The 25,786-nt window shown below is 29.2% G+C and overlaps 1 protein-coding gene across 1 annotated transcript; it reads right to left on the bottom strand.

Moving 5' to 3' along the window:
- Positions 1 to 1,132: 1,132 nt before the first annotated feature.
- Positions 1,133 to 24,695, bottom strand: LOC123300899 (serine/threonine-protein phosphatase 2A catalytic subunit alpha isoform). The gene is made up of 4 exons (XM_044883563.1): positions 24,585 to 24,695; positions 8,018 to 8,227; positions 4,643 to 5,187; positions 1,133 to 1,839 (listed from the first exon to the last, which is right to left on the bottom strand). Exons 1-4 carry the CDS (start codon positions 24,684 to 24,686, stop codon positions 1,767 to 1,769), a joined length of 930 nt encoding a protein of 309 aa, XP_044739498.1. The 5' UTR covers positions 24,687 to 24,695; the 3' UTR covers positions 1,133 to 1,766.
- Positions 24,696 to 25,786: the final 1,091 nt, after the last annotated feature.

Consider the following 25,786-nt stretch of genomic DNA (forward strand, 5'->3'; position numbering starts at 1 on the left):
GAACACCACATTTTTTTATGAAAAACCAGCCCCACAGTTCAAAATTTTCGAGGTTTTTTTATTTTTATTTTTCGGTATTTCATTTTATTGGTCGTCTGCGTATACATATATCAAAAAAACAAAAATAGCTTATTTAATGCAGCGTTCAATGTTTAGTTTGATTAGCCAAATATTCTGTATAAAATTGAAAATTGATAACTACATAAAGATTTGAATTTCCTGAAAATTAGATATAATTTTACTGGACAATAAATTATCTTATAAATTAGAAATAAAGAAACAAAGCAAATTTTTTTTTGTAAATTATAATAATGACGATAATGATTAAATACAGTAAATATATTTAATCCAAAAATTAAAAAAAAAAATACATTTGTATATACATGAATGAATGAAATTATTTTTAACCATAAGTTGCTACATAATTTTAATAATAATAATAATAATAATACTTGTACTTGACATAAGTATAATATTAATATATTATTATAAAAAATAATTTTTAAATTGTACTAAATTAACTTTTATTAAAAAACAAAACTTGGTTGCAATGCATTATTTTATGCAAAACTCTCATCAACTCAAACATCTTCATATTGTTCTAATCTCTGACGCATGAACAAACAAACATTGCTCCAATTCATAAATTTAGTAGAAAAGTATTTAAAAAAAGCTTTTTATTTAAGTATACTATCTACATTACAATGTCTTCCTTTCCCATCCCTCATCCATCACAGTTTTACTTAATTAACCCCACTTTAATTGTTTTGTTGATCCCTAGTATCCAGATAGATATTAAAGAATGTAGATATTTTTGAATCTAGTACAATTTAAACATAAATTTGTATTAAAAAAATATTTCTTAAAAAAATACCTACCTGTTGAATGAAACTGAATAAAAAGATCAAAAAGAGGGGAGGGGGTTGTGAATAGTGAATACATAGGTTGTGATAGTGAACATGAACAAACGTATAAAAGGAATTTGAATGAAAACAAAGGGGTTAATATTATTTAAGAAGTAGAAGGTATTTTGTACGAAGCCATTATTTGTTGATTTTGATACATCTATATTAAAGACATATTATTTTAATACATTAATTTTTTTGTTTTTTTGTTTTAATGATTCCATAGTACTTATTTTATAATAATAATAATAATAAATTCAAAAACGTGAGCTGTTATAATAAGCAAATCTCTACAGTTTACAATAAAAATTTTGATTTTGGTAAATAAAATATACAATTTCATTGTTGAGATTTTGTTTTTATTATTGATACATATCTCAATCGAATCCAAACGATAATAATTGATTGATTTGATCGATTGTATCAAAATAGATAGGATCAAAAAATGAACAATGCAATTTGGCTGTGAATTACAAGAAAGTGGTGGTTTTTTTGTTTGTTTGTATGTTTTGTTGGTTGATTGCTTGTGGTTATAGATAATAATGTAATAAAATTATCGATGATGATTTTAACGGATCTTAACTTTAACCATCAAGTATTTATTTTACATGAGACAACACAAAAAAATGATTTATTATAAAGTCTGTTTTGTTTTATTTTGTATTTATATTTAAATGATTTGGATGGTGGGAGCCGTGAAAAAGTGTAAGTCACGATATTCTTTCCAAAACAATATAAAGAATGGGATACGGATACGGATAGGATATAATTCATGATTTGGGCATGCATGTATGTTTTGTTTGTAGGAAATAGAGGAGGATATCAAGGAAAATAATAATAAAAGACAATTATTGGCGTCATTTATAAGAAATAATCCGGCGTTCTTCTAGTAACATGTGGTTCACCTCGTCGAGGCGCAGGATCAAACTGCAAACTGTAAATAAATAATTATACTATTATTATATTTTAAATAGATGTAAATGTAAATTAATGCAATTTCATTAATTCTTTAGAAATATTTCATATTATGGAATTTAATTTTATACGTGTTGTACGACACTCACATGAACGCTGTATCAAATTAGGTACTTTAGTTTTTTTGACATTACTAGTTGTTTATAATGTAATAGTACAATTAAACTAAATATCTAAAGGAAAAAATTAATGCATCTTTGAAAATTTCCACATTTGTTTATTAGGTTAGGTAGAAACTTCGTAAAAAAGTCGACCTTCCATGGTCGTACCTAACCCCCATTTTTGGTTTTGGTTTAATCAGTTTTTTACAAATTACAAAAAAATTATGCATTAAATAAAAAAAAAGTTCAAGTAAAAGTTCTAGCTGAAGTATTTTCGTTTTCTTTTTCGACTTTTTAACTTCAAAATTGACCGAAATATGAAAATTTTAAAATGGAATTTTTTTGCTCATTCTATCAAGTAAAAAAGTATCCAAATTAGTGATAGAACAAAAGTTTAAATGTAAAAGTTATTCCTTATAAAAAAATTAACAACTTTTATGTGAATTATTATTTCGTAAACATCACTGTTTATCCATGAGGACGCAACTTAGGAAAAAACTTTGGTATCCATTTTTTCCAAAACTATAAAAAAAAGGGTGTCGAAAATGTTCGGTTTAACTTCAACCAGTGGTTATGTGAAAAAATTTTCCAGAAAATATTTTCGAAAGTAATTTGGAGACGCCTCACGGATAAAAAGGGATGTTTAAAAAAAATATTTCAAACGAATATTGTTTATCTTTTTATAAAGAAATAACTTTTTATAAAGAAATAAAGTTTTGTTCTATCTCTAACGGTTTACAAAATTGTTTTTTTTTTTTTTTTATTTGAATAAATGAGCAAAAAATTTTAGATAATTTTTAAAATTTCCTGAAATTTTTTTTTTCTTGAATTATTAACAAAACTTCTAGTTTAATTTAATCTGAAAATTTTCAACACACTTTTTTTATAGTTTTGCAGAAAATGGACATCAATGATGTTTTTTCGTAAATTGTGCCCGCCCTCACGCTTAAACAGTGATGTTTACGAAAGAATGATTCAAATAAAAGTTGTTTAAGTTTGTTTTTATATAAGGAATAACTTTTACATTTAAACTTTTGTTTTATCTCTAACTTTTTCAAACTTTCATATCTCGGTCAATTTTGACTCTAGAAAGTCGAAAATGTGCACAAATACTTCAGCTAGATTTTTTATTTGAACTATTTTTTTTTTTATTTAATACATAGTTCTTTTGTAATTTGTAAAAAACTGATTAAAACCATAAATAATAAAGTTACAAAAAAAGTTTGGAAAGTAAAATATTCTGCGGAAAAAGAGCTTTTTTTTTCTCTAAACTTTTTTTGTAACTTTATTCTTTTTCAAGTTATTTAACGATAGAATAGATTAAATATACTCGACTCCAACGGCGCCGGCCGTTCTTTTTAGTCGAAACAATAGCCTCAAGTTACAAGAGAATATTATGAGTTTTTATGTGCATTTATTCTAAATATTAGGCTGTATCAAAAGTTTTGTCCGTTTTGATGAGTCTACAATAAATTGTAATATCTCAGTGAATACTTATTCATTTTAATCGAAATAAGCGCCACTTGAATCAGTGTACTTTTGCCAACATAACACAAGTTGATTAATTCCTTCGGCATAAAAATTATTTACTCGGGATTCGATGAAGTCGGTGGGGGCAAATTTTTGACTTTTCTAATACGTTTTAATTCATCAAAGAGGCAAATGAATAGTATCAATGCATAATAGACTAGAAAATTCTCTACCGATCAATATACAGGGTGTATCATTTTTATATATAATAGCCTGTTTTGTATTTAACCATGCTATAATAGCCAATTTAGATTCTAAACGATAGAAGATAATTAATTACACTTTAAATTAGCAAGTATATCCTCATAAAAAAAAACTAACAATTTTTGTTTAAAACATTTTTTGCAACTTAAAATATGTCATAATTGCATTTAATCAAAAGAAAATACGCTAAGTTGATCGATAATTGTAGGTCAAAGTCGTGGACACAGGCGAATGTTCTCTATTGCCCTTGACAACTGTTACCTAAAGCATTTTTCCGTAGTTTGGGTGTTTCCTTTCGATTAAATTATAATGACATATTTTTAAGTCGCATTTCTTCTGAAAGCTGACGATTTTCGAAAAAATGGTTAAGATGAAAATTTTTTTTTTTATAAGAATCAACTTTCTAATTTCTAAGTGTTATACTATCTCTTATCGTTTAGGATCTAAATTAGCTATTAAAGAAACCCGAAGAACCAACTAGGTCCAATTTTATGTCAGAACATGATGTCACACATCAAACTTAGCAACTTTTGTTTAAAGTGGTTCGGCTGTCGCGTGATTAGTCAATTTGTATGACGTAAATGTAAAAAAATGCTCTAAAAATATCGTAAAAGCGTCAAAAATCGATGTATTTTTATGTTTTCTTTTCTTTTTAGAAAGCATCGTAAGGTAATAGGCCCCAAATGTGATCAAAGGACTTTGAACTACATTTACCGCAAAAAAAAAAAATGAACATTCACCGCGCTAACTACAAAACGAGCTATTAGCCATTATAGATTGAAATGGCCCACTCTTCATACAACAACACAGTATAATAAATATTTATTGAAATACGGAGCTACAAAAGCACATGAAATTAAAACGGACAAAACTTTTGAAACAACCTTATTATTTGAACAAGAAAATTATATTGAATGTGTTACTTACAAGGAGTATTTTAAAGCGTCATCAAGTTCCATAATTGCGGCCTGGTTACCACAACGATAACAATAATTGGGTGCTGAAAATATAGTAACAACATTACGATCATGACACCAATTGTATCCTTCCATGACGAGTTGATGTGCGCGAGAGACAAGAGTTAAACCATTACTATGATTAAATGTTTCTGATATATCTTGACCAAATGTGTAACCAGCACCTCTAGGTGAAATACCCCAACCACCTCTGTCATCTGGATCGGACCATAACAAATCACACATAGGTCCTTCATGTGGTACTTCTTGTAATCTGTCTAATGCTCTGATGTGATCCAATGTATCTATACTAGGACTAAGCCCACCATGTAAACAAAATATTTGACCGTCTACTAATGCCGTCAATGGCAAATAGTCAAATAAATCAGTAAAAAATTTCCATACGTTTGCATTACCATATTTTCTTAAACATTCATCGTAGAATCCATATACTTGTGTAATTTGTCTGGATTCATGATTTCCTCGCAAAATTGTTATTCTTTCTCGATACCGTACCTGTATTAGATAAATACATACATATATTAGTCTAACACTTATTTATCAAATAGATACGTTTTTTTGAGAATTTTCCTGCCTGTTTTGGGAAGTTTTAAAATATTGCTTTTTCATTTTTTTGCTAAACATTTCTCAGAAAACGATTAATTTTCTTAATGTTCATCTAAAGTAAACGACGGAAATAAATTTTCCTGTTGGAAAATGATAATTTTATTTTAATACCAGCTGTATCTCGCCACACTTCGCTGTGGGACATTATGGTTACATGGAAATAGAAGCGAAGTATCTAGTAAATTTTATAAAATTTGATAAACTCCCCATAAAAGAGTTCACAACTTTTAAACAGCTGAACTGATTTTCATGTAATTAACAGTTTTTTAATGTATATATCATGCCCTTTTATTTAATAGCAGACTTGGATATACTTGAATTATTCGATCATTTATACCCAATTTCACCCCTCCCCCATATCCTCTTGCGTCGGGATAACAGTTTTGTAATGTACACGTCATGCTCTTTTATTTGATATCTCACCACTTGAATATGAAAATATTCGATTGTTCATGAATAGGAAGAACGTGTCCATGACAGGAAAGGAAAATTTTAGTAGATATTTTATAAAACCGTAGCTATTAGTAGTTCTGTATCAAATATTCATTCCATATTTGATTTTGTAAGAAAATTTTTTATACTGAATTTGCTTTAGGAATTTGTTAAAAAATTCAAGTTTCTATCTTCAATGGTTTGCCACTTCCGGTTCGAATTGTTTCAAATTTTTCGTACAACGATGAAATATAGTTTTAGATATTCTATTAATAAACAGACTTTCCTAACATACTGCTTGCGAGAATAATAATAATTAAAATTATCTTTTATAAATATTATAAATCACATGAAACTTGAAAAATGAAAAAAAAAAAACCTAGTAACACGGCATTTAGGCAACCTCTGATCTGTATTTACCAAAAAAATTATTTACATAGGTTTTCTCATATACAAAATTTCATCCTCACTTCCACCCCCTGAGATTAAATATAGATAAAAACCATCCTCGAAGCAGGTTGCATATCGTGTACAAATTTGAGCTAAATCGATGCAGAACTTTTTGAGTCCATAAGCAATACACAAACGAACTTAACATTTTTATATATAAATAGATTCTATTGCATGATATAGATTGACGAAGAAACCAGTTTCGACCCAGAAAACAATCCAGTTTTCCAATTTAATGGGGGCGAATAAACAACCGCAAGCCGATTTTTGTGCGTAAACTTTGCGATTAAAATGCAGAAGCGTTTTACAAGTTGGACATGCCTCTAATGAAGGTCTTCGAATCTTTTGACTCGTTTAATTCTGTTACCCCGTCCACTCTCAGACCCAAGAGAGGGTCATGCCTTTAATTAAGTCGAGTTAGCAGAATTAAGATACCATTAAAAGCCTTGAACAGATTTCTTGTGAGTCATACAAGCCGAGAAAATAAATTGCGTAAAACTCCATTCTTATCGATAAAACAGCGTTTCCAATCGGATTTGACTTAATTTAATCTCACTTTTTTCGTTTTTTAATGCTATAGCCCCCTATTTTTTGTTTTTTTTCTTTTTAATGCTCTTTTGTCTTTTTTTGTGTGCAAAAACCAGTGTTTCGCAACTTTCTGATAAAAAAAAAAAATAACTTCCTACACTTCGATTTTCTCCAAAGTAGTTTTTCTTAAAAACTACTATTTTTCTCCTAATTATCGCGTTGAAAAACCGGACAAGTTAATTTTTTTAACACTGAAGTATTTTGTGTTAATTTATAACTCTACTTATAGCACTAGTTATCCGATAGGCATCGCAACATTTTTCATTCAAAAGTAAAGTTACGACACGTCAATAGACATCGAAAATAAACTAAACCTCTCACCTCATAATAGGTCTAGACCAGACGTAGTAGGCAAACAGACCTAAGTCATTTCGTCAAATACTCTCTAATAACTGTCATATATGGAATTTTTGTTCATTCGGGTATCCCTAAAGTACCTGAATTTTATTGATTCTTCACATTAAACGAAGCGAACCACAAAACGCGTGTGGGAGTGTCCTCAGTCGCCGTTTTTAGCACTATTTACACCTCCAAATTAAAATGATAAATATTAGTAATAGAGTTCTGGGTGGTTAAACTTTTTTAAGGTAATTTTCTGCTTTAAGAATTTTTTTCCCGATTTCCAATATCTGTAATAATTTCAAAAAAAACTCTTTTTTTAAATTAATTATTTATAACTTTTGCTTTTTTTGTGGGACTTCAAAACTTTTTATATGCAATTACGCATCGAATAATACTTTGATAGAATAATTTCCTAATTCAAAATTTTTCTGTTATTAGTTTACAGTGCGAATTCATTTTTAAATGACCTTGTAAGTCAACGTCTAATTTACGGCTTCTGTGTGGTGTCACTCTCCAAGTAGCACAACTTTTTCTTGAAACATTTTTTCCAAAAATCTTTCACTGAAGAATTTTCAACTAAATTATTCGAAAGAGGACACAAGGTAGGTTAGGTTAGGTTATATTGGCTGTCCACGTTAGACTTACTTAGGCTATAGAGCCCATTGTGAAACCATATATGTGTTTTACCACCTTTCCGCTGAAGAAAAAAATAAAAAAAGTGTCATGATACACAACTATTAAAGTTCTATCATTTTAAATGAAAAATCCTTTACATATTATCCACACTCTATATCTGGAGTATTTAACGGAGCACTCTGTATATAAAAAGCAACTTCCTCGTAATTTTGAGCAATTTATTGTCTATACTTGATAATATTTATTTATATCCAGGAATACTAGTACTTACTTTCAATGCAACAAGTAATGTAACTGTTTCCACAGAATAATATCCACGATCTACGTAATCACCCATAAATAGATAATTTGTATCTGGTGATCTTCCGCCTATCCGAAATAATTCCATCAAATCGTGAAATTGGCCATGTACATCTCCACATACTGTTACAGGACATTTTACTTCTTGTACGTTTGACTCTTTCGCCAATATTTCTTTTGCCTGAAAACAGAAAATCAAACAGCTTTATTACCTATTCAAAATTGTGTTAAAAAAATATTTATATTGTATTAGCCCGTTGCACAGTGTTTCGTCTAATGCAAGCTAGCGGGACAAAATTATTTTTTGACTTATTTTTATTTTTTATGTATTTTCTGGGTATATTATGCTATTTTAAGAAAGAAAAAACATAATTTGTACACATTAATGTATGTAGACCGTAGATCGGTATTGATATCACAATTTCGCACGTGTCATTACCATTCCCGGGGTGAAATGTAGGTAAACACGCTGTAATTAGGGGTATATACCTACATACGTACCTTACTTACTAATTTGGGTAGAATTTATCATTTATACTTCCTTCAGGTAGATTTTAACATTAAAAAAAAAAAAGATGAATTGTCAAAAACTATATTTGATTCGGTTTCAATATTTTTTCAAATTTTTATATATTAAATTAACTAAAATATGGTAAAAATAAAATTAATAAGCTAAAGTACTAAGAAATTATTTTGAAATATAAAAAAACTTAAAACTATGTAGGTTAGTTGCTAGAAATATAAATCTTAAAACGAGTAACATATACTATATTAAAAAAAATACATAATACTACATTAAAAATAAAAAAAATAAATATTAAAAAAAGTTAATCAAGAAAAAATGTAAAGTTAATAGTCGTCATAAGATTCTTCGTCATTACTATCCCATTCTGTAGAGTCTGACAACAAATAATCCTCCTCATTAATTTCGCGTACTAATGACGTGGATTTTGATGAAATTGAAGGTGGGGCAATTAACGGCAGAGTCTCCGCTGGCAAAGAAGTATAATTCTTCCGTGGTAACTCTCTAAATGCGTTTATTACAGGATCGGAAGTAATCAGAAGCATTCTCAATAGATCTGTATTGGAGGCAACACGTGACCTCTTTCTGGTGTTTTGCTCACTGAATCTACGGCAATCTTTATTTCTTACTTCCTGAGCTTCCTTGGATAGCTGCCCAATTGGAAGAAGACAAGATTAATGACTTCTGTACTGTCTATAAGACTTCGTCTGTAGCGTTGCTGTTCTCGAATCTCTGCTTATATAGAATGTGCCCCGAACTACCATCACAGCCCCATTCACTTATCAAAATGTAGGATGAACGAGGTAACACACTTCTGATAACTTCCGACTGAGCTGCAACTTAGTTCATTTGCAGATCGAGTTTCCAACAGGTCTACTACTCTTGGTCTCTTTGTTTTCATTGATAAGTCATCAAATGACTTTTTTGGTCGGCCTATATTCTGACCTCCAGAGGTCGTTGAAGATGTTGAAAGGCACGGCTGGTTTACACATACAGTTAATTCCATCCCGCACCCATCCAACCAGTTCTTATGTTTCATTAAAAATATTTACCTATTGCATTTTGATGATGCCCACTTTTCACTAAATTTCGCGGAAAAACTTGAGATTTTCGTCTTGAGTTTTCTTGTAGATTCTTCAGACATTTTATTCAGGCTATGTTTATTACATAAAACATCAAAAATGCGATGAATTCTTTCACTTTTGTCATATTTTAGCCATTCTTCGAAAAAATCCGATTTCGTCATAGTTACGACTCGCTCTGAAAAAAGGACAATATTTTTCCTTGCGGGGGTTTTCGGGCCTTAAAATATATATGAATCTTTTCTCAAATGTTTGAAGTATAATATACAGAAAAATCTAGCTGGATACATGTGGATACAAAAAGTTGCAACCCTTTAAAGTTTAAATTTCACAAAAAATATTAAGTATTTCTATGATATTAGTCTAAGCCATGGTACACGAAAAATGTGAGTGATTTAATTATAAAAAAAAACATAAAAATAGAGTACATACCTTCAACTAAATGATCCATCACGAAAATCACTTTCCACTATACCACAAATTTTAAGATATGCTATCGAAAGTGTGAAAAAAATTCAACCGATTTGCAAATGCTACACTACCTTTGTTATCACTGTACTTTGAACACAAACACCTACTTGGGTGGGATGTTTAGCCCAATGGTATCTTCGAATTTGGTACCTACAAAGGGTTGTTAACATAATGTTCTTATCATTTTTTTGAAATTGCGTTATGACTTTTGTCCCGCTAGCTCCATTTAAACGAAACACTGTGCGTTGATGCGATAACTTGAAATTGAAAACAGTAAACTGAATTTTATTTTATTAGAATTATTAATTGTTTTAAATATACAGATTACACTGAGATGGTTATCGATGTTTAAACCAGTGCCGGGTTATGCAAGCGAGAAGTCCGTAGAAATTTCTATAGAGGGGCCATTGGCCCTTAATATGGTGTTTTAAGTATAAAATGGTAAAAAAAATTAAATATTCAATACGTTTATTAGCTCTGTACGTTACAATTTTGTTGGTGTTTAATAATACAGATATAGGCAAGCGGCAAACCCCTAGAAAAACTAAAATGACCGACCAATCACTTAAAAATAATACAAACACTGACGATCAATACTGTTTATGTAGAGTCAATTGCTTATTTTCAATTGTTTAAAGTTTTAATGTACAAAATAATAAATATCTTACGTCTTATTAGTTAAAGGGAGCAGTTCAAAATTTAAACTATGGTCCCCAATGTATTGTGATCTACTTACATGGATAATATTACGAGAAAAGTGTTTAAAATAAACCCCATACCTCAATTTTTATTTCTCTTATATCAAGGACAGCTAAAGGGTAAAGGTGAATGAACTTGTATATGAAATTCTATTAATATGCCAATATTTCTATAAACTATAACAAGTGAAAATTACAAAATTTAAAAAACCCCCCGAAAAATTTTTTGGGTACAGAACACTCTCCATTAAATTATCTTTTTCCTTAAAGCCTTTTTAAAACTGAGCCGATTTTAAAGATTATCACTAATTTTTTAGTTTTTTCGGGTACGGAACCCTAAACTCGCACTTAAAACATAGCTAAGAACACTCTCCATTAAATTATCTTTCAAACGAAACAAAGTCAAAATAGGTTCATCCGTTTAGGCGATACGGTGCAGCAGATAGACAGACAGACGGATTCACAAACATAGCGGTCAAACTTATAACACCCCTTTTAGTTAGAGGGTTAAATAAAAAATACTCCAACAAATACTGCTAGAAAAACAAGTTTATTGAAATATTTGAATACATAACACTATTAAATTATCAATTTATCCAGTATTTACATTCCATAGCACACTAGTTACAAAAGTAAATTTTTAAATTTTATAACTGTGTGCTATGGAATGTAAAAACTGGACAAATTGATATTTTAATAGTGTGTAATAATTTTGAGTGTAGACCAAAATAATGAACAATTTTTCTCTTAGTTTTTTTCCGATATCTCTAATCATCTCTAACGCTAGACAAAATATTAAGAATCGGACCCATTTGTCAATTTGTAATAGGCTGAGTTTAAAGTTCAGATTTCGGTTAAGTATGTTAAATGTGACCAAATTTCAGTTTGATAATTTTTTTCGTTTTTGTATTCTTGTGATCACGGACAAGTAGACAGGTAGCACCAATATTTTGAAGCGTTAAAAACTTGGTACTAAACTTTGTATATCTTGATATACAGTATTTACACGGATAGAGGTAATTATACTTGTAAATTTTCTTATTTTGCATTTTACGATAAAAAGTCATTCTTTATAAAAAAATTTTATCCTATTTCAAAAACGGTTCAACATACAAAAAAAAGTTTCAGGCTACATTTGTAAAAAATTTTAACCTCTACAACTTTTATAATAAATTTTAATGCGATGATAATACGCAAAAGAAACGAGATATTCACAAAAATATGTGACTTTTGGACAACATTTGTACTATCAAAATAAAGGTATTTACAAAAATTCAGCTTATTATGTTGTAAACCGTCAGAGAAAGAACATTTAATGTAAAAGTTATTCCTTATAAATTAATTAACAACTTTTATTTGAATCATTCTTTCGTAAACATTACTATTTACCCGTGAGGGCGCAACTTAAAAAAAAACTTTGGAGTCCATTTTCACCAAAATTATAAAAAAAAGGGTGTTTTTTTTTAGATTAACTTCAACTAGTGGTTCTGTGAAACATTCTAGAAAAAAAAATCTACAAAATACATGCGAAAATATCGAAATTTTTTAAAGTATTTTGGATACGCCCTCACAAGTAAAAAGGGATGTTTAGAAAAAAATATTTCAAACAAAAGTTGTTTATTTTTTTATAAGAAATAATTTTTACATTTAAACTTTTGTTCTATCTCTTACAATATATTTTTTTTTCTTTTTCATTTGATTGAATGAGCAAAAAATTCGAAAGCAGAAAATACTTTAGAAATTTTCGCAAGTATTTTCTGGAATTGTTTTTTGTTTTTCTAGAATGTTTCACAAAACCACTAGTTGATGTTAACCTGAAAAAATCAATTTTTTTTACAGTTTTGGAGAAAATGGTCACTTAATATTTTCTTAAGTTCTTATATAATAATTCCTAGCAAGTTGAAAAAAATGAAAATGTGCACAAATACTTCAGCTAGAACTTTTAATTCAACTTTTTTAATTTGGTGCATAGTTTTTTTATAGTTCATAAAAAATTGATTAAACCCCTCCCTCCTCCCCCCTAAAAAAGAGAGTTGAGGACACCCCTGAGAGGTCTACTTTTACAACCTAATAAACAACTGTGGAAAATTTCAAAGATGCATTAATTTTTTCTTTATTACCATGACATTTTATTTAATTTTATTAAACTGTAAGTCAAAAATCAAAACGTTTTAATAATAGTCGAATATTGAACTAAGATACAAAATATAGCAAGAAAAAAAATTTGACGCACGCTGTGAGTAATTAGATATTTGTCCTTACACGGAAAATCGTGTAGAAAGAAAGAATTAATATTGTATTCATAAGGAAAAATAGTGTTTACAAGCCATGCGATTTGTCTATTACACAGTAGAATGGTAAAAGTACTCACGTCGTTCGTACTTCTAACTCCACCCTCATTTGCAATTGACAATTAATCGCACTAGTAACTATTAAAGAGATCAATAGCTTATATAATTTGTAATTTTGTTTATGATGAAATGTACCTAATGATGTTATTTATACAGAGTGGCGCCTTTAGAACGTTCGGCTACTGACATGGAGGTTGCGGGTTCGAATTCAGGCAGCGGCAGTGTGAAAAATATATAAATAATAGGGGCGGTAAACACTATCGTCGTTTTGATGAGAACCAGGTAACCGACTCCACTCATTACATGCAAATTTAATTGTTTATTGGATGTAGTTTAAAATAAAAATAAATAAAGACAAGTGAAATTTAAAAAGCCCCGACTAATTTTTCGGGTACGGAACCCTAAACTCACACTTGAAACATATCTAAGAACATTTACCATTAAATTGCCTTTTTAGCCGTCGAACTAAAAAAAAGGGTTGCTATAAATTTGATCCCTATATGTGTGTGTCTGCCTGTATGTGGCATCATAGCGCCTAAATGGATGAACCGATTTTTTTTGTTTTTTTTTGTTTCATATGAAAAGTCATTTCATGGAGAATGTTCTTAGCTATGTTTCAAGTGCGAGTTTAAGGTTCCGCACACGAAGAAAAAACAAAAAAATTGCCGACGATCTTCAAAATCGGCTTAGTTTGAAAAAGGCTTAAATTCGCACTTGAAACATAGCTAAGAACACTCGCCATTAAATTACCTTTCAAAATCGGTTCATCCGTTTAGGATGTCACAGACAGACAGGCATACACACACATAGCGGTCAAACTAACGCTCCTTTTTTTAGTTCGGGGGTTAATTAAAAGAATAATGATGTGTATGGCCTCTGTTATAGACACATGTCCGGAAAACGGAGGTTAAACCCCATTATTATTATTATTATTGTTGTTTAAATACCTTTTAGGTATATAATTGAGCCAACGAAACAAAATAGAAATTAAAAGCTTTTTTCATAAACGTTATACTGTCGACTTTTTTCGATCTAGTAAAATAGTAAAACATTTAGACTTTCCATTTTGAAAGCAATTAAACTATTTTAAACTAAGTAAGAAATATTACAATCACTTTTTAGAAAATATACTTGTTTAAAAGATGGGATGGCACTTGAAAAGAGGGCGGTCGATAACGAAACTTGTCATGCATATTACAACGAGCAGTATGCATCTAATCTTTTACAGGGTGCTCTGCAATGTGAATAAGCCTACATAAATGTAAAAATAAAACAAAAATCAACTAAAAATCCCTATATATTATAAATGTGAAAGTAAGAATGTTTGTTTGTTGTTACGCTCTCACGCAAGACTAGCGAATGGTTTTTAATGAAACAGTACAGCAATATAGCTCATACATCAGAATAACACATGAGCTACAAATTCAAAAGATATAGATTAAAAAAAATTTTTTTTTAAATAAATTTAACCTGTCATTTACTATTTTAAATTTTTACAGAAATCTTTAATTTATGGTTCAAAATGATGATCACAGATGGAACAGAGTTATGATCATCATTTTGAACCATAAATTAAAGTTTTCTGTAAAAATTTAAAATAGTAAATTTCACAATTCATGACTTCCTTTTCTGATATACTCAATGAATTATGACTACTTTAGAATTTAAAAATTGAAAACTGTGCATATCTTTTAGCTGCGCATTCCCTTCAAGTGTTATGGAACGTTGATAAATGAGATCAAAAGAGGTAGAGACTATAAAGCGGTGATTTTTTACTTTTAAGTCCAGTGAACGGGCGGGTATCAAGTTAGTATGAAATATTTGCTATTTTAAAATGAAAATGAGAAATGAGTCCAGCTCGAATGCCCTAATTTAACTATATGCCAAATTTATAGTAAAAATATTGCCAAAATCTACAAAAATTAATTTAAGTAATTTTATGATTGATTTTGTCGTAGAATTACACTCCACTACGTATCCAAACTACATCGAAATCAATCATAAAATACATAGAGATATTATAAGAATAGAATGTGCGAGACGTTCGTTTGTGAGACGTTCCGCATGTAAGGAGAGAACGCAACCAATCGAGCAACCGTATTTCTCTCTTACCAGCGGGCACTCTTACTGTTATCTCGTGAACTCTATTCTTATACTATCTCTATGATAAAATATCATGAATTAATTTTTTGAGCCCTAAATACCATTATTATCCCTCTAAAATCAATTACATTGAACATAATTGGAAAAAAAAAATTAAAAAAAAAAACGAATGTGTTAAATAACTAATTAAAACAAACAATTGATTGAGTTAATTGTTGAAATACCCTGTATAGAAAGTATTGAATATCAGTGCTTGCATTATTTTTTTTATATAAATTCAGAGTTTAAAAAGCAATACAATTATGGAGACCTTTAGGCCGCCATTTATTTAGTTTCGAAAATTTTCTAAAGTATTTTCTAGAATAGTTGCTTAAAAATGGTCAAAAAAATATACAAAATATATTTTTTATTTTGAAACAATTTTAAATTTTCTACTTTGCGCAGCACCCCTCCCCCTCTAATTTGAACGAAGAAATATCATAAATTTAAATAATAAGTTTATTAGACAAACATGTTCGTTTCTACAGATGCTCTCCTAACACATATAATTACTATTTTTAAAACATGTTCTCCTAATATTAATTTAAGGTCTTTTGGTTTTTTTCCACCACGAAATTTGTTTTTTGTTCTTTTTAGCCATGGGTTATGGTAACTAAACTAGGGGTGCGGAATTCCGTACGGGTCGAGCTAGTTTTTTATAATTTTAATATAACCCACGTCACTCTCACATTTAAGACGAATTTAACGTCATCATTCAAGCTAAAATCTATGTACCGTTTAGGCTACATAGTACGATAAGTACACTCGAAAAACATAACCCTCCTTGTGGTGCAGTCGGGTAATAACAGTAGGTAATAGGTACATTACCTTTTTTTTTAATATTGACAGTTTTTCTAAGTCTAAGGTGCATTTCACAGTTCACGATTTATATCTATCTATATCTATATCTATGTAAGCAAAGGTCATTAACTTTTCTATCCTATTCTATATATATTAAAACTATTATTTCATTTTTTAATAATTTTTATAAGTAGCTACCTAACCTATCAAATATTACTTGATTTTAAAGAATTTATTTATAACTAACAAATATTATTTTGATTAAAATATTATTACATTAAATTAAAATACGAGTACAACGAAATCAATTTACAAAATTAAAAATTATAAATAGAAAATATTTCATTTTATTTTCATCAAATTTTATTCATATAATCAACTTAAAGCCTTGGCCCCAATATAAAGGATTGTCACTGCTGAGTGCTGAATGCACTAATATCAACCAAATTTTATTTTAAAAAGAGCTGTAATTCTCGCCGCGCCTTACTCCAGTTACTTCCATAATGGCTCGCTCAAAATAATGTTTTTCGGCATCTAATATAAAACCCTATTTACACGCAGTCTCAAAAGTGCTAGGGTAGCGTTAATTAACGCTATATATACATAAAAAAAACGATTTTTGGTCAATATCTTGGAGACCATCAACTTTATGAAAAAAAGTTTCAAACAATAATTGTCGGAAACTTTTTTCTTTAAAAAAATGTAGAATCAAAAATTTCGATATCTTTAGCCGTTTTCAAAACGATCAATTTCATATATATGTTTCGTTAATTATTCAATCATTAAGAGAAATATATATATAAAGTTGATCGTTATGAAAACCGCTAAAGATTATTATTAAAAATATTTTTATAAAATTAATTAGTTTCAAGATATATATATTTGGCCGTTTTCCCGATTTTCGGGAAACTGGCTGAAGCATTCAAAATTTTTCATTCAACATTTATTAAAGGAAAAAAATTTCCGACATTTTTTTTTGAAACTATTTTTCATATGGTTTCCGAGATATTGGCCAAAAATCGTTTTTTTATGTTTGCAAAGCGTTAATTAACGCTACCCTAGCACGTCTGCGCGTTAGAAGGATCTTTAACTAGATGCCAAAACCTTCCTTTTTTAGTTTTTTTTTCCTTTGAATTCATATAATTGTTTATTTTCAGTTACTTTGAACGGCCCATAACTTATACTCCAGTAAACGTGGCTAAAACTTCTAAATTCTTTCCTATAACTCCGATTGACCTGCAAATTTGGGATTAAGTGTTATTCACCCTCTAGATCAAAAGTTATATGGTGCTTTTGTCCTAGGGGTGGTAACCACCCCTTCTAAGGGGTGAAAAAATTTATATTGAAGATGGAAACGGAAATCGATAGAGCGATGAAATCTAAGCAAAAAGAGTCATTTAAGTATGTTTCGGAAAATCAATACTTTCAAAGTTATTGGCAATTGAAATTCGGAGTATTTAACGTTAAGTAACTGAGAAATTTGAATTTTTTTGAAAAAAGTATTTTATTTTTATACACTTTTAAAGTATTTTAAAAACCTTGATAATGAAAAAAATTTCAAGTCATTTGCACGAAAATTAACGGAGTTATAATGAAAAGTAAGTTTCTCGTACCTTTTTTCTATGTTATATTCATCACAAGAATTGATGAATTTACCACGGGAACTAAAATTAATGCTTGCCACTTTTCAATTTACTTTATTAAGGTATTGACAACATGCTCAAACTATAGCAGTTTCGGATATATATTTTTTGAAATATTGAAGTTTAAATGCAAAATATTCTGCGGGAAAAGAGCTAAATTTTTTCCCTCTAAACATTTTTGCAATTTTATTTTTTTCGAGTTTCTTAACGATAGACATTTTTTTCGGTTAATTCGTTTTTTTTTTTTTTTTTTCATTTAAATTGCAATATTTCGAAAACTATATATTTATTTCGAAACTGTTAAATATTTTTGAGCATGTTTCCAGTACCTAAATAAAGTAAATTGAAAAGCGGCAAGCGTTAATTTTAGTTAAAGGTACGAGAAACTTTCTTTTCATTTTAACTCCGTCAATTTTCGTGAAAATGACTTGAAATATAATGATACTTTTTTCAAAAAAACTTCAAATTTTTCAGTTATTTAACGTTAAAACTCGGAAAGAATTGGCTTGTCGAAATATATTTAAATGGCACTTTTTGCTAAGATTTCATCGCTCTATCGATTTCCATTGCCATATTTACCACCCCCCGGGCAAAAGCACCACTAGGTACCATATACCTTAGGATCAAGAGGGTGAATAAAGCTTATCCCAAATTTTCATCAAAATTAGTGCTATACAGGTCAAAATTTATAGATTTCGCCCTTTTTTCTCTTCGTTTTTGGAGTATTAGTACACATTCAAAAAAATGTTCAAAAAGTTATTAGCGCAAGAAAAAATTAAAAAACTGGTAGTGAATTAATTTTAATAAAGTTCAAAAATTAAAACCCCAACTACTACAAAATGACGCTCTAAAAAGTATGACACAAGAAAATATTCTCATCAGAAATTGTTATAAGTAAAATAATCGTTACTGCCGGGGGACCTCTAAGATTAAAAAGTTTTCCACAGAACGATTCCCCGACAGTAATGACAATTTTACTTATCATAACAATTTCAGGTGATAATATTTTCTTGTTATATAATTTTTAGATGGTGATTTTGTAGTAGTCTGGATTTCAGTTTTAGAATGTCATTTTATTTAAATTATTTTGGGGTTTTCAACATGTAGTGGAGAGCCGTTAGATTTTTACTTCGGAATCCAAGAATAGTCAATGAATCTTGATAAAAACTGCCTTGTTAAAAGTGGGCATTAAAAAGTTTAAAAAAAAAAATTGTGCGATCTTGTTCAGGGGTGAGGGGCACTTCTTCTCGGGGGGTGGAAAGAATTATGCTAAAATTGACAATGGGGATCGATTTAGGAATGAATTCTAAGCAAAAAGTGTAATTGAAACATATTTCGAAAAGTCAACACTGTCCGAGCTATTGGCGATTGGAATTCGGAATATTTAACGCCAAGTACCTGAAAAATTTGACGATTTTTGAAAAAAGTATATCGTACACTTTTTAAAGTACTATAAAAAACCTTGAAAATGAAAAACGTTTAAAGTCATTTGCAAGAAAATTAACGGAGTTATATCGAAAAGAAAGTTGTTCGTACCGTTTTTTTTATTTTTTATTGATCACAAAAACAGATGTACATATCTACCACGGTAGATAAAATTAATGCTTGCCGCTTTGCAATTTATTTAATTTTGGTACTGAAAACATGCTCAAAAAGTTTTAGCGATTTCGTATATATATTATTTTTGAAATATTACAATTTAAAAGCAAAAAAAAAATCGGAAAAAAAACTAAAAATGTCTTTATCGCTAAATAACTCAAAAAATAATGAACTTACAAAAAAAATCTGCAGGACAAAAATTGAGCTCTTTTTCCGCAAAATATTTTACTTTTTAGACTTTATTTTGGAATATTTTTCATGTTGCCAGTACCTAAATAAAGTAAATTGAAAAGCGGCAAGCATTAATTTTACTTCCCGTGGTAAATTCATCAGTCTTTGTGCTGAATATAACATAAAAAGAAAGGTACGAAAAACTTTGTTTTCATTATAACTCCGTCAATTTTCATGCAAATGCCTTGAAACTTTTTCTATTTTCATGGTTTTTTATAGTACTTTAAAAAGAGTACCATCTACTTTCTTCAAAAAACTTCAAATTTTTCAATTATTTGACGTAAAATACTCCGAATTTCAATTGCCCATAACTCGGAAAGTATTGAAATATACTTAAATGACTTTTCGAAATATACTTAAATGACTTTTTTTTGCTTAGAATTCATCCTTCTATCGATTCCCCTTGTCATTTTAACATAAGCTTTTCCAGCTCCAAGAAGGGGTGACCCTCACCCCCTGGACAAAATCACACAAATTTTGTTTTTAACTTCTTTAAGTAAGCTTTAAACAATGCATTAGAACAGTTTTTATAAAAATTCATTGACTATCCATGGATTCCGAGCTTTTTACATATTTATACCTTACAGATCTCTGTTAATGGTACTTTGATTTACGTAGTCTTATATTACTTCTTGTGAATAATTAAAAAATAATGAGATTATGTTAATCAAAGTACCATGTAGAAAACACGTATAAATTAAACAGTATTTATCCCATCTATATATGAAATATATCAAGGTTTACTAAGTTTAGTCCCAATTTTGTAACGTTTAAAAATATTGATGTTACAAACAGAATTTATAGCGTGCTCGGGACGTAAAAAGTGTGGTCAAATTTTTTAAATAAAAAAATCCGACCGCGTTAAATAAAAATTGAAAAAAAAAAAAACAAGTCCAGCAGTTTACATAGTGACTTTCAAGCCAGGCGGTACCCCTTAAAAATCAAATTTTTTCAATAATAGGTGTCAACTGTTAATAGGGGAGCCCAAGAGAGGATTTGTGTAGTAACTCGAGCGCGTCAGTTTAACATATTAGGGGTTTCTTAGACCTTCCACCATTAGCCCTAAATATGGGGGCCACGCGTATGGTAGGTTAGTAAAAAAAATTTTCGATAGGTTAACTAACTCGAGCTTATAGAGAATTTTTTATAAGGAACATCTAAATTTTTGTTATATCTCTAACGGTTTACAATATGGGACCTACAGACCAAGACCCAATTGACCTATTTTGCTCATTTACGAACTCGACGTCACTTTTTAAGTATTGAGCAAGCTATAAAAATTTCTACTTCATCTCTCTTTTCGTTTTTGAGTTATCGTGATCACAGACCGACTAATATTATTAAGCATTTCAAACTTGGGACGAAACTTAGTATGCCTTGATATATTTCATACATAAAAAATTTTACTCCAGCATTCCCAAATGTAAATCCATCATAAAAAAATACTCCACAATGTATAAAAATGTGATGGAAAACTTTTGTGTAACATCATTGGCAGGATTTTTATATTGTAATTAATGAATTTAAGCTAAATTTTAACAATTAACATAAATGCAACAACTATTCAAAAATCGGTCTAGTGCCGGCCGAACTCGCTTATCGCGTGTTCCGTACCATCGTTACAAGATATAAGGCTTGTTTTTAAAAAATATGAAGTTGGACTAAGTATAAATCAATTCTGAAAATTTTCAAATAAGAAAACAAATATCACAGGCTACATTTAAAAAAAATTAGGGATCCGTTCCAAAAAAAAAATAAAACCCATGAATTGTTGAAAACGAGGAGACTTAGCGCGGTAGTCTTTAATAACTTGGGCTTTATTTTATTTATAAAAATGAGGGTTACGCGCCAACAAATTAAAATGAATTAGAGCTGTATGCGTGCGTAGCGAGCTCCATGGACGAAGGCAAATAATTGACCAAGAAATGGAAGTAAAGTACGTGAATAGCGGGCGGGCTAAGCGAGATCAAGCATAGTATGGCTACTTATGAACTAAAGGTACTGGAGCTGCATGCGAGTTCAAGTAAAATGGTCGAAAACTATCTAATTTACCAAGATTAACGCGCTTGAAATTAGTATTGAAATAAATACCACGATACTCGAAATAAAATTGTATACTAAGAAATTTTATTTTAAAAATATAATTAAGAGTAAACAAACAATTGACTGAGTTAATTGTTGTAATGTATAGACAGTGTTGATTACGCAATAGTTTGTTTTTTTACGATTGCACACATGTAAGTGTGTGGCATATATGTATTTGTGGCTATCTACGAGTGACTATCCTTTTTTCTTACATGACGAAAAAAACAAACAACGTTCCACGCCGTCCCCAACAACCAAGCGCCTTCACGCATAAACAGTGATGTTTACGAAAAAATGTTTCAAACAAAAGTTGTTTATTTTTAAATAGGAACATTTTTTATATTTACACCTTTGTTTTATTTCCAACGGTTTACAAGATGGAGATAAAAGGACCATGCCCCTGCAGAACCAAGACCCAATGTACTTATGTTGCTCATTTACGAGCTCGACCTTACTTTTTATACACTAAGCACGCAATAAAAATTTCGGCTTGATATCTCTTTTGATTTTGAGTTATCGTGTTGACAATCAGACAATCGGACAAACAGACAACTGAAAATGGATTAAATAGGTGATTTTTTGAACACCTATACCAAAATATTGTTCGTAGCATCAATATTTTTAAGCGTTACGCACTTGGGATTAAACTTAATATACCTTAATATATTTCATATATACATGCTATAAACATATACAACAGATTTACATAAATCTAGCTACTGACGATGGTTGCATTGAAATCGAAATATGTATCGATATTTAACGAAATGTAAGTCTATTGTATGTTTTTTGATTAAAATTTTTTAATAAAATTTCTTTACAATTTTATTTCGAGTATTGTGGTATTTATTTCAATAACTACGTCAAAAACTCGAAGTCAAAATTTATCCTTATACACACAATATGAGTTAATTTCGTCAATACCAAATTTTCATCAAAATAACGAACTTTTTTTGGGCGCTTGTTTCTATAAGTTGGCGAGGTTTAAGAAAATATTTCAAAGAACAAAAAAAGGCTTAGAGTTGTTCAAAATACTTAATAAATTGTTTTTTCCTATTTTCATGATTCGAATTTTTCGAAATATTTTCTAGAAAACTTTTTTTGATTTTTTTTTAAAATTTGCATACGCCTCGCAAGTTGAAGCTACCTACAAATTTTCATCTTTCAATCGTTTATATTTTTGGAGAAGAGGACACCAAAGGTTTGCCTTAATTTGTCCCTGCACGAGAAAACAATGATGACGAAAAATTTTTTCATACAAAAGTTATTTATTTTGGTATGAGGAACATTTTTTATATTTAAAGTTTTGTTCTATCTATTACGGTTTAAGACGGTTCTTCACACATTATTCAACGGCGTCAAATCATTATTTGATTGGCGTGAAACTTTATAATTTTTTTAAGACTCCTCTTATACATGCGTTGGGGGAAAAAAATATTTGTAAAGAAAAGCGGTTTTCCTGATAAGAATGGTTAAAGTTTCAATTGAATTAAAAGCACTGCGATTATACCCTTTACTCTATCGATTTGAAATTTGGATATGTTATCCTACTTTTATTTTTCGAAAATCCTGGTAATTTTCACAATTTTCATTGGTTACACTTAGGTACTTTTTCGTATTCCACTATATCTGGATGTGAACAGTGAAAATTACCCAGATTTTCGAAAAATAAAAGTAGCCAGAGCAGATAGAATATGAGTACCTATAACATACCCAAATTTCAAATCGATAGAGTAAAAGGTATAATCGCAGTTCTTGAAATTCAATTGAAACTTTAACCATTCTTATCTGGAAAACCGCTTTTATTTACAAATATTTTTTTCCACCAACGAATGTTTAAGAGGAGTCTTAAAAAATTATAAAGTTTCACGCTAATCAAATAATGATTTCACGGCGTTGAAGAACCGCCTTAACATAAGCTAAACTCAAAATTTTAGCATTACTGAAATTTTGCAAGCATCATATCTCAAAAACTATTAAATATTTAGTATACTTTGAAAATGATACTAGCATCTTATGTCAAAAGCTTATAATTTTTGAAATGAACAGCAAAAACTGAAAAAAGTCCGAAAATTTTGCAGTTTTTCACGTATTAAGCAGGAAGCACAACTTTTTTGCATGAAAAAAGTAGCTTTACGTTGCACTTTGCGATTTTAACATAGAATTTGACTGGCGTATATGTAAATTTTATGATATTATTACTAGCTAAAAATTTATTAGCACAACGATTTATTATAATTTAGCTACCTGTATGTTGTTATATGCTATTCAAATAACACTCACATACAAACCTTTACCGCTTATATCCAAAGTTAGTACAAAAATTACAACATTGCAAAATGGATTTTTTTCGCACAAATTATAAAATATATACAAATGTTTTCTATAAGAAACCGGTTTCTGAATCAAAAGATATTTACGTTTTTTAGTGTTAATTACAAGTTGAAAGCTAACTCGACCAGAATAGGTATTATATGACAATTAAATATAAATTTAAAAGCTCAAATTGACATTGAAAATATTATATGACCGGAATTCAAGCAAATTATGGAGCAATACAATTTTATTCCCCACTTACATATAATAAATAATTTACTACTAATTATTATTAATTATAATTTGTATTGGATAATCAATTTACACAAATATTAGGGATATTCATCATGTATTATAAATAAATAAGCTAAAAAAAATTTGTGGGGTTTAAATTACGAAAAAGGTTAAGGACAAAAAAAAAGTGGTATGAAAAAATTACGATTTATTTTTTGTAAACTATAATTTTCTATTGAATAATTCAATAATCGTAAAAAATAAAGCGTTAAATATTAATAGAAAGGTATAGTTTTGTTAGCTAAGTAAAACTTGTAATTGTTAAAGAATTACTTGATGGGTTAAAATAAAATAGTAGGTACCTTGTCGCATAATGTTTTAACTTGAGTTTCTGTCAACTGTTTGCATTCATTTAACTGTTCAATCCATTGATCTAATTCTTTAGATGATGACTTTTCGTCCATTGTATGGCTCTGTAAAATTATTTTACAAACACTTAACTAGTTTTTAATTAAGAAAATCACTTTATTAATTAGACAGAGGTAGCCACACAAAATTACAATCAAGCTTACATTTACAAGATGGACGTCAAGCATCTAAGTATGACGTCATTTTTATTTAAAACTAGTTCCATCTATTATTAAAACATATAACGTTCTGATTCATCTACTATACGTAATATACTTTTTATTTCTCATAAATTTTTTTATTTTATTCGTTTATCAACAAATAATTACTACTAATTCTCTTTATCTAATCTAGGAGCCTAATAAAAAATCGAACATTATTTTGTATAAATTATGAGTAATAACACTATATTTGTTATTAAATTCGTCTAAGATTTTCATATATAAAATTAAATTTGGCGCGGGACACTCCCATTTAAAGTTTATGATTAAAAAAAACTTATTTCTGTCTTATTATTATCCTTTTAACACATTAATTAGTCGTTTTTAATTTTAATCAATGAAATATCTGAAAATAATAAGATGATAATTTTTTTTTAAAAGATGAATCATTAGAAAAACGGGTGTTTAAGGAGCCGACCACCACGTGATTATCTGTCAAACTCAAAAGAAATAGCCGTAGAACCTTTTAGTCAGCTGTTATAAGGGGACAATTTTTAAAATATCAATAGTTTTGAAAAGCTTGAATAGTTACTTTATCGTAGTATATATGTAATAATTAAACAATTCGTTTTTCCATTCTTACTTATTCCAATTAGAATAATTAAGTATATTATATAAACCTTAATAGCATTTCGTGTTATTATTGGAGTAATTCGACCACCAGCCATTGCAATTTTCGATTTGGTTGACGCATTTTTAACGCTACTCATGATTTCAAAATTTTGAAATTATATTTCAATAATCTATCTGCAAGTAGTTTATAATTCTTGGTATAACTTCCAAACATTACCATTTATAAAATTATATTTCCTAATAATTTGATTAATTTGAATATAGAATTTATCTAAATCGCTACGCACATATCTTTCGAAACAATCAATTTGATTTTTAAATAAAGAATATCTGACATTTTTATATTTTAAAATAATTTTTGT

The sequence above is a fragment of the Chrysoperla carnea genome, chromosome 5 (assembly GCF_905475395.1).
Source record: "Chrysoperla carnea chromosome 5, inChrCarn1.1, whole genome shotgun sequence".
Taxonomy (NCBI): domain Eukaryota; kingdom Metazoa; phylum Arthropoda; class Insecta; order Neuroptera; family Chrysopidae; genus Chrysoperla; species Chrysoperla carnea.

Bases quoted from the DNA above. Each gene is read 5' to 3' on its own strand.
- LOC123300899 (XM_044883563.1), bottom strand. From the start codon at position 24,686: ATGGACGAAAAGTCATCATCTAAAGAATTAGATCAATGGATTGAACAG. The intron at 8,228-24,584 runs GTACCTACTATT...TTCTGTTTTCAG, and splicing joins TTAAAACATTATGCGACAAG to GCAAAAGAAATATTGGCGAA. The intron at 5,188-8,017 runs GTAAGTACTAGT...TATCTAATACAG, and splicing joins CATTACTTGTTGCATTGAAA to GTACGGTATCGAGAAAGAAT.